At 38.7% G+C, this 22,139-nt stretch overlaps 1 protein-coding gene across 9 annotated transcripts in view; it reads right to left on the bottom strand.

The window, feature by feature from the left end:
• PBX1 (PBX homeobox 1) overlaps nucleotides 1-22,139 on the bottom strand; it is a 292,117-nt gene that overhangs the window by 21,033 nt on the left and 248,945 nt on the right. For 7 of the 9 annotated variants that reach the window (XM_055377436.2, XM_063693276.1, XM_019026054.4 and 4 more), the window contains 3 exons: nucleotides 18,654-18,813; nucleotides 10,627-10,739; nucleotides 9,184-9,273 (listed from right to left, as the gene is read on the bottom strand). In XM_055377436.2, coding sequence (XP_055233411.1) covers nucleotides 9,184-9,273; nucleotides 10,627-10,739; nucleotides 18,654-18,813 — 363 coding nt within the window. The remainder of the gene's footprint in view (nucleotides 1-9,183; nucleotides 9,274-10,626; nucleotides 10,740-18,653; nucleotides 18,814-22,139) is intronic. The other 2 variants (XM_055377439.2, XM_055377442.2) reach the window with 1 other exon arrangement.

Below are 22,139 nucleotides of genomic sequence, written 5' to 3' on the forward strand. Positions count from 1 at the left end.
CAGGGCAGGGAGGAAGAAACGGCAAGACGGAGGCTGACAGCAAAGGCTTAGGTCACCTGGGAGACTTGAAACAAAGCCTCTATCTTATGTAAGCCCTACAGGGTTTAGACTTAAAGAAAGAGTTCAAGATGAGTTCAAAGACATGTCCTGCTTGGGCTTGAAGAATTATTAGGTTGGATGAATTAGTGGCTGACACAGTGAAAAATTATTTCAAAAAAACCATAACAAATGTAGGTATTTCTATATTTATATTTTAAATCTTCCTCCATATTATTTCATAGTTTGAAGCATATTATTATGATAACCAGAGTTCACTTCTTGTATATAGTTAATTTTTAATAAAGAGCTCTATTTATTTTTGGAAAGGCTGATTTAAGCAGAAAGCATGCTTTTCTATGTTTTGTGTTAAGAAGTCTACTCTGTTTTCACAGCATGGTGACACCTCTAACACTGTCACCCCACTTTGGTGGCTTCATTTTAACCTTCATTTTGCAATTTACATGTGATTTTATCACTCTCCTGCCAATTTTATTCTGCTAATGCTTTGTAGTTGATTAGTAAATTATTTCTTCCTACTTTTCATAGTTCCTAGCTATTCTAAATTTTTAAATTATATTTTCTAGTTTTATATTACTCTTGCACACCATCACATTTATTCTTTTAATTTACTTTACCAAGTTACAGTTACCAAATCACCGGCAGAGCATCTAGAACTTCACTAGCCAACATGGTAGCCACTGGCCAAAAGTGGCTACTGAAAATTTAAATTACCTTACATTAAATAAAAGTAAACATTTATTTTCTTTTTCAAACTAGCCATATTTCTTTCTTTTTTTAGTTTCAAGATGTTTATTTTGAAAAACGTGCTTGTTTATATGTATGCATCTTCATATCTAGCAGCTAATCAGTATTAATTCTTTATTGTCATATCTTGTATGTTAACGGTACTTAGTTGATACCAATTCTCTTTTGGACCTCATGCCCAATACTTTTTTTTTTTTAAATTTCCAACTTTTATTTAAAGTTCTGGGGTACATGTGCAGGAAGTGCAGGTTTGCTACATAGGCAAATGTGTGCCATGGTGGTTTGCTCCACCCATCACCTGGGTATTAAGCCCAGCATTTATTAGGTATTCTTCCTGATGCTCTCCCTCCCCTCGTCCCCTAAACAGGCCCCAGTGTGTGTTGTTCCCCCATGTGCCCATGTGTTTTCTTTGTTTAGTTCCTACCTATAAGTGAGAACATGTGGTGTTTGGTTTTCTGTTGCTGTGTTACTTTGCTGAGGATAACGAGCTAGCCATATTTCAAGTGCTCAATAGCTATGTTTTGCTAAAGGCTAACTTATTGGACAGTGCTAAAATAGAACATTTCCATCAATGCAAAAAGTTATATTGGGACAGCATGGTTCTAGAAGCAAAGAACAGCTTTTGCTAGTCACTCACAAAATCTATGTAAGAATAACAAATGGCAATCATGCTTATAAGCAATTCATATATTTATAGTTGACAGGAGTATGATTATATGTGTGTAAATACAACTTACAATGGCCGTTCACCAAATTTTTGAAAATAATATTGACTATACTGGCTGGTATATTTCTTCTCTTTCAGAGAATCAGATAACTGAACCAGATAACTGCCAGTTCTTTTTGCTTTCTGTGACTTTATGAAGTATAAGAACCATGTCCTATTGATGTGTGTATTCCTGGTACTGGAAATTAGAAGGATCTCAATAAACATTTGTGGAATAAGGCATTTTTATTTACTTATTTACTAATACTATCACATTGAAACATATTTAGAGATGTGAAAAAGAATTTCCTCAAACTCAAATGTAGCCAGAGATTGGGATTTTTAAAAATTACCAATTTTAAAACAAAGGGATTTTCTAAGAAAAAAGTCTAATATTTTATCCGAAAACAAGCTTGTCTAAGAACATGGAACTCTTCCTAAAAGGCAAGAAGGGGTGAGGCTAGACTCAGCAAGAAGAAGACTGTCTTCAGAAATCAATGCTAATGTTTCCCACAATTAATTTGCCTTATTTAATTGCCTTAATATTTGCTGACATCTAGAGGGACCATGCCACTTTCAGGAGCAACCATAAAAAAAAACCTATCCCTTTGAGGTTGTGATTTTTCTCCACAGAGCAGAAGGAGGGACCAACTTGAGTCTGGAACAACTAACCAGATCCTAGCCTGAGGACTGCATGGCTACGGGGCCAAATGTAGGCCAGGCTGGGCAGGATGCTATAAAACACCAATTGCAATGAAAGGAACCATACACTGTCATCTCACAGTTGAGAATCTTCCCCAAAACACAATCTTGCATTTTCTTGGGAATGGAAAAACAGTAATTGTTTACAAATGGAACTGACATTGGAAGACGCCCTAAACAAAACCCAGCTCAACTGTCCTCTTTGGAATTCAGAAAACTGAGTCCTATCAAGAGAAACTGACTTGTTCAAAGTCACACAGGCAAAAGTGGAATGTACATGTACACACACACACACACACACGCATACACAAACACACACAGCCTAAATGTGATACTGTTTAGTGTGATCATATCACTAGGTTTAAGATCATAACTCATTGCAACTAGTCCTACAAAGAGAGAAGCAGTTTCTACAAAAGAATGCTTGTTATTATATTATTAAGTCCATGGTATATCTATTTGGTTGGGGTTGGTACTTTTCTCAAACTGTTGCTGGTTGGTCCTAAATTCCCCCCTTCTGTCATATAATTTAATTTCAAATTCCCTCCTAGGCTATAGAGTTGGTCAGTTCCCTTGGTCTAGTCTTCTAGGAACAGGAAATTCAATCCCAGACAAAGCGCTGAATGAGACTAAAAGGGAAAATGTACCCTGACTGATATCAGAGTCTCTCCAATTTGACCTGGATGTACCATGATGTAGCTTCATTCCTCAAGGTAAAAAATGCTTATGTTTATTGAATGAATGAGTGAATGAATGAATAAGCAAATGAATAAATGAATGCATGAATAAGCCATTGAATGATCTGACCTCATTTGTACTTTTAAGGGCTTTCACTTGGGAGCTGGGGAAAAACATTGGATTGCATATGAAATCACATTACTGGGATATTTTTTGCTTCTTCAATCATCGTGGGCTGAAATAAAACGCTTTTCTGGTCTCAGGTTTGTTACAGTGCTAGGTTTAAAGGCCCTATAAGAAGCAAAGGCACTTACTTACTCTGTTTCCCAATAGTTTTGTCATGAAGGAAAGTGAGGCTGTTATCTTCCATCTATCTACTCTATCTCTGCTGCCTTCAAACACTATACAGTCTGGTCTGCCACATTCAAACCCCTCGATTTTCCTTGGTACCTTTACCCCTCAGTTTTGGGGCTGTTCACTAGTTCCTGGTCATAGCACCAGAAGGTACCCAAAGACAACCAACTGGGGGGCACATCTGGGTATGTTTTCATCCCTTTGAAATTCAAATTCAGCTTGGTAAAATAGAAGAATTAAAACTGTGTATAATTAACATGAGTTTTCAAAGATGTGCATATGAATTTTAATTATTACCCTCAGTTCCCAGCCTTACAATTCCACATGTGGCAACATCTTACTAATATATACCTTAAGTGGAAGGAGGTCTCTCAGAAATAGTTAAGAAAAAATTAAAATTATGGCATGTGGCCAAGTATTACTAAGTATCCCCGTGGTATCCAAATGTCTGAAATATGTTCATTTAAATAGGAGGCTATTTTTGTCCTAATGATTTATATTCTATTTATTTACTTGGTAAATGTTCCTTTTTCCCCCTTACCTAACATGGGAGAAAAGAAAAAACAAAAACACCTATGTTACAGTTTACAATGATAAAAGCTTCATCTCTATTTTTCTATTACTATAATGATTACAAAGCAAGATTAATGAGTTTTTTTTGTGTCATAAATTGATGTTAATGGCATGTTACCTTTGTAGAGATAATGCTGACACTTATTTCCATTTTCACCAAACCTTTTGAATAAGAAAAATCCACACGGGCATCTATTTACATCAAAGACTGGCTGGAGTAAATTCATTCCCATAACCCACATTTTAAAACAAGTAAACACAGTGGCCAGGTGCAGTGGCTCACACCTATAATCCCAGTATTTTGTGAGGCTGAGGCAGGAGGATCACTTGAGATCAGGAGTTTGAGACCAGCCTGGCCAACATGGTGAAATCCCATCTCTACTGAAAACACAAAAATTAGCTGGGCATGGTGGTGCAAACCTGTAATCTCGGCTACTCAGGAGGCTGAGGCACAAGAATCGCTTGAACCCAGGAGGCAGAGGTTGCAGTGAGCTGAGATCACACCACTGCACTCCAGCCTGGGTGACAGAGTGAGACTCTGCCTCAAAAAAAAAAAAAAAAAAAAAAGAAAAGAAAAACAAACAAACAAAAAAGGTTTACCCTAAAGAATAATGCTTTCTGCTATCACAAATATCCAAGGAATTCAAAGGGAAAAGTTTGTGTAACGAGAGCACTTCTTCCTTCCCATTTGGGTTTCAAGATATAATTTGAACACTGGGGTTGGCCAGAAAGAATAGAAATTACTAACTCTAATGAAAGAGTTTTCTGGAGGGATGACCTACAATTTAGTCTGGTGTCCCTTGAGCTAACAATGAATCAAAGATCATAAATGTAGAATTCTAGAGCTGTTGAGCTGAAAGAGAGCTTTCAGTTTGCTTATCTAATAAACTTTACAGATGAAGCAACAACACAGAGGTGAAGTGACTCCTTAAAAGAAAAGTCACAAGAAGGACCTAAGTTTCCCAATTTCAAGTTGCTTCCACCTTCCTCCAGGTTGTCCTTGGAGGTTCCAATACCACATCTAGTAGGGAGGGCAATTACAACAATGAGAACCCAGTTACAACAATGTTATGTTGCTACATGCACAGTTATCCCACAAACAATGTTATGTTGCTACATGCATGGCTATCCTACAAACAGGTATATATACTTTTTTTAAACAGGGATTCTTTTAGTATAGAAACACAGGGACTCTTTAAGGATAGGAGGAGTGAAAGAAACTTTACAAAATTCATAATAAGAATGATCCTACTGCTGAGGATAATTATCTCTGCAATATCATCACCATATAAATTCACACACTTACTGCTGATTTGAATCTTATTCTCAGAGAATATGCATCAGCCAGAAAGTTTGAAAAACTTTTTCTAAAAAGAAAGACTTAAGGATATTTTTGGATCTTAAAGACAGTATAATTGTGGATAAGCATTTAAAGTAGTAATTCTCATCAGATACTTTATAGCTGGTACACTAGATGTGGCTATTGGTCATTAAAATGAATTTTTAATTTAGTAGCATCTTTTCTTCTCCTCCCTGATTTATTCATTCAACGAACATGTTTTGAGCAACTAGAACATGCATTTTTAGGACCATACACATGGGCAGAAATGAAAGACACAGAGGTAATTTCTGTGCACATATGTACAGTGCAAAGAAAATGTGTGTCTGTGGTAAAGTAGAGAGAAGAGGGGGAGAAGGACTAAGAAGAAGAAAGACACGAAGGAGGAGCTGGGCTTGAGACTAAGTGTGATTTGGATAGTGGGGTGGGATGGAGAGGTGATGTAGGAATGAAAGGACATTTGTGTAGATGGCATACATGAGTAAATGTAAGGGGAAAAATGGGTAATGAGGTAAAGATGAGCTGGCCATACTGAATGGCATCCAGAGTTTATTTTGATGACAGGAGGATGAGGTAGAAGGACAGGAAGGCTGGGCGCAAATGTAAGAGACCCTGAATGTCGTACTCAGGGTTTGAGCTTGCTTGGGTAGGCAATAGATTTCTGAGCAACGAATGACAAAATTCAGAGGGTGTGTGGGAGAGAGGAGGAATTAAAGACAGCAACAGTGATTAGGAAGTTATGGCAATAGTCTAGTTAATGAACTATTTCTAGAACTAGGATGGTGGCAGTGAGAATGGATAGGAAAGAATGTGATAGCTAAGTGATCTTTAAGTATGTCTGATTGACAGAGAAGTGGAATAATCTCCCTCCATTACTTAGAGCCACTCTAAGCTTAGTAAGTATTGCCCATTGTCATATGAGAACACAAAGTACTTAAGGAGGTATAATTTAACTCTCACCGTGGCTAAGGAAGGGGGTCTTTAGGCCTTGCGTAACACTATATCCATCTCAAAAGCATACCTTTCCATCAGAAGAGAAAAAAAAGTGACAAATGTGTCCTAACCTATCCTCACTAGGAACTACCTACTGAGAAAACTGCTCATATCAGAGGAGAAAAAAGGTCAAATCAGAAAGTTATCACTTACAAAATTTCATACTGCATTCATGTGGAATAATTTATGCTTTGCCAATCCCTTTCCGACTTATTTTCTCATTTGCCCTAAGCCAGTCCTTGAAGTAAGTATAAAGGGTGGGAATTACTGTCCCCATTTTCTAGAAGAGAGATTCAATATTTGCCCATGGGCACATGAGTTACTAGGACTAGCAGCTCCCAACTCCCTTTATAATACTCCTACCACCGCACCTTGCAATTCTATTGCTGTGTGGTCAGTTAAAGGCAAGTGGTCTGAACTTTACAGGGCTTAAAATAGATGCTGCTTGGATAAGATATGGGTGCTGTGAAAGCCCAGCCAGGGGAGCAGATAAACGCTGCCCAGAAAATGTCCTCCACCGAATCAAACACAATCCAGAGCCCAGCTGGGAATTCCACTGCAGCTTTGGGGTTAGGAACTGTTTATTTTTATTTCTTGGCTCAAAGCTTTCATTCCTGTCCTTGTCTCTTCTTGTCTCCCCTCCTCTCTCTCTCCTGCTGGCAGTCATTGTCCTGCTCTATACACACATGTCTTAGCATCGAATACCACCATCTAAAAATACATCTCACTATAACAAGCTTAGCCTCCTGCAGGTGGCACAATTTAAAACTGATATCAAAAGAACATATCACGATCAGCCTTTGATTCATTTACCCTGCATATTAAAGACCCAGAAATAAAATAACCACAGTTCATGGAAAAAAAAATTAATGCAAAGTGAGAGACTCTTTCAAGTGGCATTTTCAGGCCCAGTTTTTGTGGTGGGCTTATGTCATCAGACATAATTGTCTGCACATGTTTGGTTACACTATTTCAGAAATTATTCCCAGCCCACCAGATGATGTCAGAGGGGTCAGTGTTGACCCCCCTCCCCTGGCCACCCCCCAGAGTCTGACTGCTGCTCTCTCTCTTCTATGCTGCCCAGTTAGGAAAGAAAGATGCCAAATAACAGCAGTGTCAGCCCCATTTCCTGCCCAGTCATGTGGACTTCCTTCAGTTCCTTTTGAGTATGGCCAGGTTCTTGTCCCTACACTCTTGTGCTTTCCTCATGTTCTTCTCTTCTGCTTATGCACAGAGCAAAGCTTTCTCTGGAAAAACTTATCTTATATCCCAAAAAGATTCAGGAAATACATAAATGCATGTGTGTATAAACCCGCACTCAGACAAAATCCAAACAACTTCATTCATTTGGAATTCTTTTGGAGAATACACTTTCCCACAACGGCTTCTTGTATTTTTCCAAGCAGTCTTCCCAGTAAGTCAGCCATCAATGCAGTACTAATAGTTAATGTAGTTAGAACAAGCACAAGATGGGAAGAATCTCTCTGTCCTAAAAATCCTTCCAAGAAAGTAAAATGATTGTCTAGAATATGTTTAACAGGGTTAACTTTGACTTCTCTCCTTCCATTCCAGAGAAGACTTGATAAATATTGTGTAAACTCAAGAGGAGATTCTGCCTCAAAAAGGTAGAAAATAAAGACTCCCTAATGTAAGTGGCCTTAAAAGTCACCAAGACAATCAAAATCTGCTGCCTGACTTCCTTCTGCAACATCCTTACCAAGCAGCTAAGCCAAGCCATGTTTGAATTTTCCAATGATGGGGAACACTTAAGGGCAGCCAACCCCTTCTTTGGAGGACTCTTACTGTGAGAAAGGTCCATCAGATGTTGAAGTGAAACCTGTTTCTCTGAATCCACTACTCAGTAGTCCTATCCTATCCTAACCCCTTTAGATCATTCATGATGAATCTAATAGTGTTAGCATGCCTTACGCTACTATGTAACCCCCAAATTTTCTCTTTTATGAGGTAAGAATTCCTAATGTGTTCAATCATTCCTCATCTGATCTGAGAAATAACTGATATTCTCTTAATCCTCCCAAACCAGACAGAATCATGTATGACTTGACCAATGCAGTTGAAGAGGCCATCACCTCCTTCACTGCAGACATTATATCTCCATTAGTATAGATTACATTAATAAATCATGCCTAACTCTTCTTCCTTCGATCCCTCATTTACTTTAATCATAGCAACAGAAACAAACAATAAAAAATGATCACTACCCACCACCCAAACCTTTCTTCAATAGTTAAGAGCCAATAGTTCTACTCAAGCCTCCTGTGACCTCTAAAAGCCCAGGAATCATCCCTGATCTAAAAAACAGCCTCCTTTTCCAGGCTGCCCTCTTGTCCCAGCTTGCTGTCACCGCTGCTGAGAAAGCAGACGATTGATCTGAGAAATCAAGTTGGATTGCTGTCCCAAATCTACACTCGGTTCTCCTTGTGTCTGTCTGATCGATTTCACTCTGTGCGACATAGCTTGTCGCTATGAATTTTCATGCTAGTCAGGAGCCGCCAGCGCACCCAAGAACAAGTAGAAGATGGTCTGCACCCCTCCCCATCCCTTCTACATACCCAGCTTCTGTGTTAATTTTCTTTTTAATCGTCCATAGACAGATTGAAAAAAAGTATTTTTTTTTTCAGACCACAGACGTGGATGCAATGGATTTTGGCTACTGGTTTCACCTCCCAGGTTCCCAGGCCCCAGCTTGTGGTCACATTTCCTACCACTGTTGTACTAGGTGTCACCTGTTTAGCAGCTCCTCTAGCTGAATGCATGTGGCCGCAGGTGCCATGCAAACACTGATTGCGTCTGACAGCCCTAGACGCCAGCTGCCTGCATGAAGCCTGCCCAATCGCCACTTTTTTTGTGGGTAGAATGCTGCCGATGGCATGACCGATACAGAAACAAGAAACTAGGTGACCGTAAAGCTAAGATAAGCCCTACTAAGTGGCATTCTGGGCCCTATGGCTTTGAAATAATTGGTAGTGAAAGAATAAAAACAAAGCAGGGGTGGGGGGGCTTGTTTTCTTACACTGATGCCCTGCGGACTGTACATCTGACTGGCTGCGAGTCCATCACTGTATCCTCCTGTCTGGCTGATAACATGGCGAAGGGTATCCACCTAAACAGATGAACAATAACAGAGAGAAAATTAGTCAGAGAGGTGTAGGAAAAGGGAGGCAGATCATCATCAGGCAGGCCACCATTTGGGCATGCCATATTAATGCAATCATTTTGGAGACAGTTGTCCTGGGAGAGTCCATTAGGAGGAGGCTAGCTTCCTCTGTATGCCAATCCATAAAGAATTCTGAGTTCAGTAAGCAAGACAGTAAAATGGTAAAAGAAAACTGGGATCTCCACTTTGAAACTAGTTCAACAAGTCTGCATGAGATGGTAAGGATTAGGATGATAGAGGTTGCTGGAGGGGAAAGCATGAAGGAATTTTCTTTTCTCCCCATTTTTCTTCCCTACAGGTCATCCTATACAGCTGTTCCTTTGCTGGGTATCCTATAAAAACAAAGGTTCTGTTTAGAGGAGGTTTGGGCAGCCATCTCACAGAGAGAGCAGTACTTGATTGAGACCTTGTATTTTTTGAGGACTTAAGTGATGGCCAGTTGTTTAGTCACTTGACCAAAGCCTGACCATATCACTTCAAACTGGTTTCCAGGCAATGTTTCTCAAGAAAAGGGTGAATCGCTGACCAGTTGGTCTGTTCCGGGCTTGTAATGCTTCTTGTTCCACACGGAGGGTGGGAAACTAGACTGACATGGCTCAGAACTTCCCTAATAATCCTGACCCACAGCATACTACTTTACCCTCTCACAACATGTTTCATGCTGAGGTAGTAGGATGGCTTCTTCAAGTATCATGAAGGAAATCTGCTTACTATGGAACACTAAAATTTGATATCACATGGCTTGATTTTGCTTCCCAATGTGGACTTCTACTCATCACCAGAAACTCAAGTCCCTTGACCTCAAGGATGACTAAGAAATGAATTTAGTCAACCTGGCTGGGTGTTTTTAAAGCTTAAAATGAAAACATCAGATAGTAATATATTTGCTTGCTTGTTAATTGCCTCTTTATATGGTAAATATTGAGCAGGAGAAACCAACACATGAGAGGGAGACCTGGAAATTGAGGTAATATCCTGAACACCTCCTCCTTTTCCCTTTGGTGAATAAAGAATATGCTGGTTCCACCTGCCTGGTGTGTCTCGGTCACCTTGCCCTGTGCTTACTGTTCTTCTCCTGCCTTCCCGGTACAACTGAAAAGCCAGAGCCAAATGCATTCACAAAGTGTGGACGAGATTCCCCATGACAATGGTTGTCTTGATTTTGGTTCGGTCGTTGGTAAGGTTTTGGTTCTGATCTGTTTTTCTCTCTCTCTCTGGACAGAAGCAGGAAGTCCAATACAACTGAGGGCTCTTGGACTCTAAGGCATTCACCTGGCGACATATTGGCTGGGTCCCTACCTGTGATTGCACGTTGGCTCCAACCTGGGCCCCTTGGTAAGAATCCCCATTGAGTGACTGCACGCTCATGAACAAATCTCCAGAGTTTGACATGTTAAAAGAACTGGAAGAACCTGGAAAGGAAAGAGTGAGGCACCTGAATCACAGAAAGGAAAAGGCTCAAACCCCGCAACTAACAGCCAAGAGGAAGAATGACATGCAAAGCAACCCCCCCAAATAAAAACTAAAATAAAAATAACACCAACAGAGTCTGGTTAGTAGCATGAAGAACAGAGCAAGCAATAAAGGGTGCATATTGTTTATGTTATGTGAAGCCATACCTTACTGCAAGTTGTCAATAGAACTGCTTCCCCTTAGCAACTTCAAGCCGAGAAAGGGAACATTTATTCTTCCCAACTTAGTCTATTTGGATTGTAGTCTCTAGACCTAGGATCTCTCTTCTATGCCTTTAAAATTCTAGGGTTGGCCAGGGGACCACAAGATGGAGGCTATGGGCTGGTCAATGGTACTTCTGCCACCATGATAGAGCACACAAACTATTCAAATGGATTCTAAATATGTCATTGCTAAACCATCCCCTCCCCTGTGAGGAGCAGCACCTGGGAGGGAGTGCATGAAGGCAATGTCACATACTAGGACTGGCTCTATGATATGGGTCTATTGACATTCTTAATTTCTAAAATGAAGGTGAAATTTCTTGCAGGGTGGCAACAGCCCAAGGAACCTTGAGGACTGTAAGAATATGTGGGAGTGATCTACCCTTCTCTGCCACCTGTGACTACGTAGAAAACAAAATAATGGGCCAGGAGTTCTCAAGCATGCATAAAATATGAAACATTGCTGCTAATAATAATAGTAATAATAATAATAAGTGGGCCTCAAAAAGGGCCATTAGCCATCTGCTTTTCACCTCCCAGGGATGGAAGCATCATCCAGCGAGTTAGCCTAAGGTCCATCCTGGCACCACCCAGGTTCCACTGGTTCCACTGCGGTGAACCTAGCCCACATTCAACCTAAGCATAAGGGCTTGCAAAAGCTTAATATTATTCTGAAGTCATCGTGCAGCTCAGCGCATTAGGAAAGAAAGCTCAACGTGCAAGGTTTGGTTAAAACATGACATTAGCCTGGAAAAGGAAAGACCTTAGGGACCCAGGTCAGTTGCACTCTATTATTTCCAACCCTATATTGCTCAAATTGTGCTCTTGTCCTCATATTCTGAGACAGCCATCATCAGTGTGGAATCACCCAACAATGATTCATGCCTCAGCTCTGACACTTTTCTTTTCTCCTAAGGTAGGGATTTGAGCTCTGAGAGCTTTCCTGCCCCACATGAAGAGGTGCAGCTAAGCAGAAGAGAGGACTTTTTTTTCCTCATAGAAGGACCACTTAACAAATGATGAACTCTAAACTCTGACACAATGCACTGTTTATTTATGGTATCTATCTACGCTATTCATGGTGTTTTCATACTTTAAAGGCAAGAGCCATTTAGAGAAAGCAGATGATTTATAAACCTGGGGACAACTCCACATTAAAAAAAAAAAAACTCAAATTTTCTTTGTCCTGTGGGATGTTCATTTGCATGCAAAAAAAACTAGCTATTTTACTAAATAAAACAATCCTCCACCTAACTCCCTTCTCATTCCTTCTTTCCCAGGAAAAAATAAATGCTTTCTTTGGGGATTAGAGGAGGACTCAAGCATCAACCAAAGGACTATGCCATCTCCATAGCTCTGCGACTTGTCCTGTCTCATCTGGCCCACGTTTCTCTGTTTAGCTTATCTGAAAGGAATTAGAAAGGTAGGGCCTTAGCAAAACAAGTGTAAGATCTGGCCAGGTGTGGCTTATACCCAGTCAGTGGGACAAAGCCTTTGGTCTGTAACTTCCTTCCATTAATATGGGACCTATCTTTGAAACTGTCTTCCTGAACATATGAATGAAACAATGTGTGGCACAGATCACATTCTCACGTGTAGATATATAATATCTCTATATACTAGTTCTATCCCTCTCAAATATTTTTTGTAATCACAGATATAACCTAAATAATAAAAGTCATTTTGTAATGTATTACAGTACATGCTTGCATTTAGATGTCATCAGAACCAAGAAGAATCAGCTCCAAGAACCCAAATTATAATTTGTTATATGTCATCAGACTCCCCCACCCAACTCCCCAGAGTGTTCAGTTTCAGGTTCACGTATTTTACTTCTCTCCCATCGTCTCTAGATGATGTCTCATCATCCAGAGAGTCAACCTTAAGGTCCATCCTGGCACCACCCAGATTCCACCGGTTCCACTGTGGTAAATCTAGCCTAAACATAAGGACTATAAGTTTGACCAATGTTTTTCTGGAAATTAGTACCCAAACTTAGAAATGGGAGAAACCCCCAAAGGGCTACATGATGTCCAGTGATGTGGCATCCATGGAACCACGAAGGCATGGAATGTGTCATTTAAAAGATACACATTGCAATTGACACAGGTGATTTAAAAAATACATGTGCATAAACTGTAAATATGTCTGGCTGCCTAATGTACACAGAGATAAATATGCACATATAAATGTACTTCATATACAAGTGCATTTGTATCAGAGCAGTAATTGAAGGAACAGTCCCTTGTGCTCTTGGCTGTGCTGTTTCAGCATTTCATTGTGTCTGTACACCCATGTACAATATTACCATGGCTTCTCACTCTCTGATAAGTATCTAGAAGCACTGACTGTGCTGAGGGAAGAGACCAGGTGCCACTAACACCACAATAAAGCAGACGGAAGTCCACAAAAACATCTGAACTACAAGGGGAGGACATGTTCTCTACCCAGCACTGCAAGTTGGAAAGAATTTATCATGGAATGGATAACCTCCTGGGAAGCACACGATCCACTGACAAATAGTGAATGGGCTCTCTTGGAGGTGCTGTGGCATTCTCAAAGAACTGAAACAGAAAGACTTGGCTTGCTGAGAAGATCATTCAGAAACCTTACCTGCAGGCTGTTTTGAAGCCATCAGCTACTACTAGAAGCACATTTTCACATGTGGTTGTCAGTTAAAAGGTTCTGAATTTGGTTTGGGAAGGAAGGCAAGCAGCTCATTTAAACTGCCACCCAGACATCTGGGGCATTTGCAGAACTAAATCTACACTCAACTAGGCAGAGAAGAAATAATGGATCACTTATGATTATAATGCATTTGCTTGGGCAGACATCATGATGTGGTAATGTGTCCACATCCATTTTCATCAGACAAGTTCCAGAAAATTGCATTTCTACTCTAAAGAATTGTCAGGAGACTTAAATTTGTTAAAGAAAAACAAAAAAATTAAAACCAAAAAACAATAAAAAAAATCAGTTAACTTCATAATCCAAAAATAATAATAATAATAATAATGATAAAGCTTAAACCTAGAATAGGATCTCTCAACCTTGTTGCTACTGACATTTTGGGCCAAATATTCTTTATTGTGGGAGATTATCTTATGCATTGTAGGCTGGTTAGCCCTACAATGGTTATCCTCTATCCAATAGATGCCAATAACAACCTCCCTTCAAAATTGTGACAACCAAAGATAGCTCCAGATAGTACCAAATGTCCCCTGGGAGTACAAATCTGCCCCTAGATGAGAACAAAAGACCTAGAGCAAGAACGGATTTACTTTTTCCTTTTAAGGAACTCAGTGTTTAAATGTATTCACTCAATATTCCTTACAGTATTTTAATGAAGTAGTTGCCATTTTCTGTAGTTTAGAAATCAAGACTTCAGATAGATTACGTGGCCAGCCTGATTCAGCTTGATTAGATTGGACTCTCATACCATTTGGGAGCTCAAAGGATGGGCCCTTTTTACTAGATGTAAGCTTAAATTATGTCCCATGCATGCTTGCTTTTCCATTTCCCTTTGTGAATTCCAAAATTCATTGTTACTTTCTACTTGGGACAAAGCAAAAGAGTAAAGTGTTGTCTGGTTGAATGTGAAAACCCTTCAATAGGTATGTATCTCAAGGTTGTGGAGTTCCAATTCCAGGACAAATTGTTTTCACTCTTCAATCAAAAATAAGGAGGAGAATCATACTAAGAAAGACATGAGATAAAACATCAGTGGGATAAATATTTTCACTTGGTTTTAAAAAACAAAATTATAAGAATTCCTGTGGATTTACTAAAGTTTTAGTCAACTTCTCTGGATGTGTTACCTTCTCTCTGTTTGTATTATATAAAAACTTCTCACAGGGCATGAAGGCTCTGAGTTTTAATATAATAACCTTTCATCAATCCTGAAAAACACCAAACCTCTTTTTAGGGGTTGATATGATTAGACTTTGTGTCCCCACCCAAATCTCATCTTGAATTGTAATCCCCATAATCCCCACGGTCCCCAGGTCAAAGGAGAGACCAGGTGAACTTAACTGAATCATGGGGGCAGTTTCCTCCATGCTGTTGTGATAGTGAGTGAGTTCTCACAAGATCTATCTGATGGTTTTATAAGGGGCTCTTCCCCACTTCACTCGGCACTTCTTCCTGCTGCCTTATGAAGAAGCTGCCTTGCTTCCCCTTCACCTTCTGCCATGACTGCAAGTTTCCTGAGGCCTCTCCAGCCATGCTAACCTGAGTCAATTAAGCCTCTTTCCTTTAGAAATTACCCAGTCTCAGGCATTTCCTCATAGCAGCGTGAGAATGGACTAATACAGGCGTATTACAAGATTATGTATATGGGCTTGCCATTGACTAAAATAGTGCTAGAGGAAGAACTTTCATGGTTGAATTTGCTGTTGTCCTTGACACAAACACACAGCTAAGCAGAAGAATTCCAATCTTGGGGTTGTGAGCTTCAGTAAGCCCACTACCACTGATCTAATCACAGAATGTGATATAATTTCAGCGCTGATGGCATGCCACAGTGAACATCTGTAATGCACAAGTCAATTCCTTTCTTCTTGGATGTTAAAATCCTCTGCAGAAGATAATCCAAGCTTCTTGAAAGGGCCTCATTTTTCTGAGGTTTTATAATCTCATCGAAATTAAGAAATTAAGAATGCATTACTCTAGGCCACTACAGAAGAATTATAGACCCCAGGTTTTAACCAGTGCTTCAACTGGCCCCTATTTTTGCTTTCTTTTTTCAAAATTTAACTTTCTCTCCTTCCTTCTATTCTTCCTCTTTGCTTCACCCATTTTGTCTAACTTTGCTGGTATAAACTATGAAGCATGCTAAATGTCTCTAAATGCTTGCTAATCCCCCCGGGTTTTAGTCTTAAGTGATTTAAAAAAAAAATTACGCTTAAGAAGATAGGAGACATGGAACATATCAATAAATAGAAATATTTGGAAGTAATCTTACTGAAGTGCTGTTCTCCATACAGAAGCCTCTAGCAGGAAGAGGATTTACTTGCAAATAAATATATTTGGTTTTTTTGTTTGTTTGTTTGTTTTGTTTTTGGAGTCGGAGTTTCGCTGTGTTGCCCAGGCTGGAGTAAGTGGTGCGGTCTCAGCTCACTACAATCTGCACCTCCCAGGTTCAAGGGATTCTTCTGCCTCAGCCTCCCGAGTAGCTGGGACTACAGGTGCACGCCACCACGCCCAGCTAATTTTTGTAATTTTGGTAGAGACGGGGTTTCGCCACATTGGCCAGGCTGGTCTCAAACTCCTGACCTCGTGATCCGCCCGCCTCGGCCTCCCAAAGTGCTGGGATTACAGGCATGAGCCACTGCACCCAGCCAGAAATATATTTCTTTACAATAGAAATGAGTACTTATATTTCGTAAAACTCTGAAAAAAAACTTCTGCTTCAATACTGAGGTTATGAAAAGTTCCTAGGTTCTACAACTCTAGACTTCAAACTCTGCCAAAATATATTTTCACATATTAACCTCTTATTTAAAATTTATTTCAATTATCATTTATCTTTCTAAATTATTGAAGAGCAAGTACATAACATAATAAACACCTTATGTGAAAAGTTTGAACATTTTAAAGTTCTACTTTACCTGTGTGATGATTTAGGTTGGTTAAGAGCAAAAGAAAATACAGAAAAGCCCATTTATAACTTTTCCTGTTAAAATGTTTATCTTTTAAAATTCCATGCTATTGCACACATACAATAGTATTTTCTTTCGCCTCTACTTTAGAAAAAGCACTGCAAAGGGGTTCCTGTGCAGATTATTTCCAACAACTTACGCACAATTGGAAGGCTTAGCTCAAATTTTCCATAATAATTTACTTTGTGCTCAGAATAGTCACATGATGTTTAAGCCACCAGAAAAAAATTCCTTAGAAAACTGTAATCATAGTCTGACATTCCATAAGAGGCAACCATATTTCTTAAACACAGAAGAGAGGGTTAAAATGCTTACTTTTCAATTTTAAGGGCTTTAGGAAAGAATAAATAGTTACGAATTTAGTAATGAAGAAAGTCCACAGGGCCTTTCTAAGGACTAGTCATAAATCATGCTAAGCCATCTGCGATGCAGATATACCAGGGACAGGAAAAAGTCATTTTGATATCTGTTTTGCATTATGATAACCTTTGCAGGAGTGTTGAGTGCATTTTTGCTAATGTTGACAGAATTGTACTTCTTCCAAAGAGACAAGTGAAAATATCTGCCTAGCAGCACAGTTCAACTGGTGTTGTTGGGTCTGAAATTCTTAATAATTGACCAGATGGAGAAGATGGAACTCTCTCTGGTTATTGAACCTGTTAGCTTTGATCCCTTGTCAATCACACCATGATGGAGGAAGAAAAACACAAAATATTTCTCAAAAAGTAAATATGCTCCTCATAGGAATCTAACCTGCAGTGCTGGGAAAATTAAAACTGGATTGAATTCTACATTGTTTTATTATATTCGTGTTGAAAAAGCCCAGGCTACTCTTCATGCATGATTCCATTTAGATAAAAGAAGGCCACAAAAGAAGTGCTGGGTATAGCCCAGTGACTTGGAGAACCTTATCATAACAAATTTGTGCATCTGGAAGCTCACAGAAGACATCAGTCTGTGGAACCCTACATTTCTCCAGTAACGAGTCACTGTAAGAAAACTTATTTTAGTGGACAAACAAGCTTTGTGGTCAAAGATACCACATACTCTAAAAAATGTTAGACATTAGGTTTGTAATCATATTATGATCAAACATATTTAAATTGGTAACCTTTTAAGTTAGAATCATCAGTTTTCTTAGCTGTGCACCCTAATCAAAGTCAAACCAAACTTATTTAATGAGAAAATACTTGTTTTTCCTTTACCGAAGGGAAAAAAAAATTACCACATGCCTTCCATAGCATACAAACACAAAGGTTATATTTTTTGCATTATTAACTACATTTTTTCACATGTAGAAATTCTGAACTGATGACACAAGGCACACCCCAAAATATAGTATTTTGACCTAAACTCTTAAATTAGTGATATACTGCATATTTCCTGAAACAAAACCTATTACATAGCTCATGACCGATAATCATAAAGAAGACCAACAAAAAACAATAAAGAACAACAACTATAAACAATATATAGAAATATTCATAGCCTGGTTTTGCATAGCAAAGCATTCTAATAAGATATTTGCTAGAAGAGTAAATATTTCTGCATAGAATGCATGCTAATAAGTGACCCAGACATTATGTTGTTGGAACAGCAAAACTGACAAGGATAAAAGCTCTGTATAAAACAGGCCAAATGACAGAATCCCAATAGACTATCTCTAAGCACTATGTCTAACTTATTTACTGATATCCCTGAGAGGAGAATTTAGAGGTCTCTTCAAGCTAACCAATTTACTTTGGTCTTAACTTAATAGACAAATTAATGCAAACCTCCAGACAACCCACATTGTAAACAGTCTAACAGATTGCTCTTTGGAAATGAAAGAAAGAGCCCAAAGTGACATTAACATCCAAAAATACAATCAAATACAGAAATTAACCAATCAAAAGCCTAACAAATTAAAAGAAAATCCCAATGTAGGAACAGCAAGTATAAAAATGGAGAACAATTCCTTCCCCTACCCCCAATCAAAGAAAAAACTAACCAGCTGAGTTGGGAGTTGAGGGCGAGTTAGCTTGGCTTCCATGGGCTGACACATTGGTAGCAGTGACAGCTGTTTTGGCAGCATAAATATTGGCTTCCTCTTGAAATTTACCTATGTTCTTCTTGTACCGGATTCGCTTATTTCCAAACCAGTTTGATACCTAGAGTAGTTTAAGAGAAGATGAGAAAGTTCACATTTCATCCTTCAGAAACATTGCAGAAGAAAAAAAAGGCTTTATGGGAGAGGTGAAGAGGTAAGCTAATTGGTCTTATCCTACTTATATTAATAATTTGGCAACATCAGTAAAAAGATCTGAAGTAAGAGCTTCAAAAGGACAACTACATAAAATGCGATTCTCTTGTTTAATATAACTAAAATTTAGTGAAACCACTGTGACAAAAATCTTCCTATAAAGGAGCTGCTCATTTAAGCTAGAACCCTTTTAATTTAGAGCAAGCATTTTAAATATGCTTACATCTTCAGTTATGACACTAAAATATACCTAACATTTCAGGAGAAATGCCCCTAGCGTTTATCAATGTGAAAGCTGGCTTGATGCCATCAAGATACACAGACCTTTAAATGTCCATATAGGTGCTTTCGTGTGATAGATTAATTGCAAATTTTTAGAAGTTACATAACTTTAATATGGACTGAGATTCTTAGCTGTATTTCACTATAGACCTTAGGATAAATATAATTCAATCTACCAGATTTCACTGACTATTTTGTGTAAAGCTTAGTGTTATCTACATAAGGAAAAACTGTAGCATACAAATGATTATCACCTTGAATTCTAGGGTTTAAATGTTAAAGCCAGCAGACACAATAAACCTAATTTACTTTCATTTGTTAATTTATTTCCTTCACGTGGTTCGCAGCAGGTGTCTTGGCTTGATCTGGTGCCTCTGCTCCCTTCATACCAACACCTCTGCCAGACACAAGTGGAGACACAGTTAAATTCAAGTTTTACCCCCATAATTCCTGCCCGGGGAAGGAAAGTTTTATATCCCACATTCCAGATATGATTTTGAACTAAAATGTCGAGGTTTTTATATAACTACAAAACAAACTATGAATCTGATGAGGGAAGGGGGAGTTGATCCCACATGTACCACAGCTTACGTATCATTTATATTTAACTCCCAACGACGGCAGATAAAGAAAACTGTGGCAAAACTATACTTAATTTTTTAAATGCATTAACAAACTTAAAACATCTTATAAGGATAGCACTGAAAGGCTTATACAGTTTATACTATAGCAGAAATGCCAAGCCTTTCTTTTTTTAAAAAAAAAAATCAGTCTGTACCACCACAATATTAAACAAAAGAGAAAAAAATTCAATAAGAAAATGCTTTATTTATTGTAAATACTGATGTCTACAGAAAAAGAGGTAAACTGGAGGAGGAAGGACACTTTTGGGTGTATTTCAGGATCACTGCATATCTAGTTTCACTTTGAAATTTATGTTTTTCTTGATATAACTTTCACTATTCATAGGAATCAGTCATAATTATGGTTGCTTTTTGATTTATGGGATAGGAAAAGAAGAAAAAAGGTAAGGAGATTTTTTTTCTCAGATAACTGCACAAGCTGAAAGAAAAGGGAAAAAGATGAAGATAATTTGGGAGGACTTTTGAAGAAGAAATACCTGAGGTCCAATTATATGTAAAAAAAATATGAGCTGAAGGGGGTAAAGAGGGGACGTGTTGTGGGAATGATTCCCTTCTAAATGACAAGAATGGAACTGGTAGGAAGGTGCTAGGTCAGTTCAGGGACTTCCTACATTGTCCAACAGACAATGATCTGGACAATGTATACAATGAGTGTTATCATGAATGAACTAATTACTCAACAGTCATGGACTAAGGGCCTAATACGCGTTAGGCACTAGGGATGTATAGATAACAGACACAGAATGAGACATGAAATACAGAAAGAATAGTAGGTTGTAGAGGAAGAGTTTGATTCACATTTTGAACAAGTTAATTTTGAAGAACCTTTGGGCAGAGCCATGATGAAGTCCATTAGGAAGTAAAATTTATGAGTTTGGTGCTGCAGGGGAGAAGTTCCATTAGGTATTCAAATGGAGGTATTATTTGTAGCTGTGAGCATGGAAAAGATCACTCAGATAAAGCATATAGAACATTGCTTTTCAAAGTTAAGTATTCATGGGGAAGTTGTTAAAACAAATTTCTATTATAGATTTCACCCTCAAAGATTCTGATTCAGAATTAGGGTGACACTCAAGAATTTACATTTCTAACAGGCTCCCAGGGGATGCTGATGCTGCATTCTGTGGATCACACTTAGAGTAGCTCTGGTATAGAAAAAGGGCTCTTTAGGGATCTGGGGAGATACAGTCAATAGGCGGATTTCAGATGGATTTGGGTGTATGGGCAACATATCTTTGTTTTGGGTCATGGGGGAAATCAATAGCTTTTAGTAGATTTCAAAAGAATTTGCAACTTCAAAAAAAGACAATAATGATACAGCCCAAGAGGTATTCCCTGGCTTTGGGAATTAGGAGAAAGATTTAATAAATCATGTGATCCAACAAACCATGATTAGTAAATGGGGCAACTAAGATCCAAAAAGAAAGAGTGAGTTCCCTAGGATCCCACAGTTGACTCTTGTCAAAAATAGGCTCCTTGCTTAATGCTCCTTCTATGACATCATATTATATTGTCTTCCATTGGACTTGTTTAGCAATGGTAGCTTAGTTGCTTTGGGGAGAGACAGATGTGATGGGGAAGAAAGAATGGCATGACTTTGGCATGGACAGAGGAAAGGGAAAGGTGACACAATATGTAAATAAGCATTTTAATGGACACACTATTTGTACCTTGAGTTTCCATAATGAAGGAAGTGAAGGTTGCGGGAACAGATCAGGATTTTAACTTGTATCCAGCTATACTACAAATTACCTCCAGGAGAATTCCTTTTACCTTCAACAGGAAGTTGAAATTCTGAATTCCACACTTGGAATTCAGACAGTAGTAATTTAATTATATTTTAAAAGCAGAAGCTTCCATGATAAAATTCAGTGATTTGATATTTGCTGCATGTTTGTGGTCCATACCTAGAAGCATTCCTCAAACATGTAGCAAGTATCAAAAAGCATTAATTCCCTTTTTTGTGGAAAAGGGGTTTAGATTTGGATAAGAATGGTGATAGCCCTAGAAAAAACTAGGCTACTTGAGTTTGACCGCTGACGTTCCCGTTTCCCAGAACTGTCAAGACTAAAAATGACCTCCAGCTGGGTCAAAGCACCTAAGGAAGGCCCAGGTTAAAAAGGAGTCAATTCATTCTGCTTTATCTGAAAGAATGTTTTCAAGGATATTTGCTGCTGTAAAATCATCTTAGTTTGTTGGGAAGGTTTGGACAATCCCTTCATTGTCAATACTTTTGTGGAGCTCTATATTCTGACTGGACCTAATTCTGTATAGCTAAACACAGGTTGATGGGATCAGCACACTGCAG

Source organism: Gorilla gorilla, chromosome 1 (assembly GCF_029281585.2).
Source record: "Gorilla gorilla gorilla isolate KB3781 chromosome 1, NHGRI_mGorGor1-v2.1_pri, whole genome shotgun sequence".
In the NCBI taxonomy this organism is placed as follows: Eukaryota; Metazoa; Chordata; class Mammalia; order Primates; family Hominidae; genus Gorilla; species Gorilla gorilla.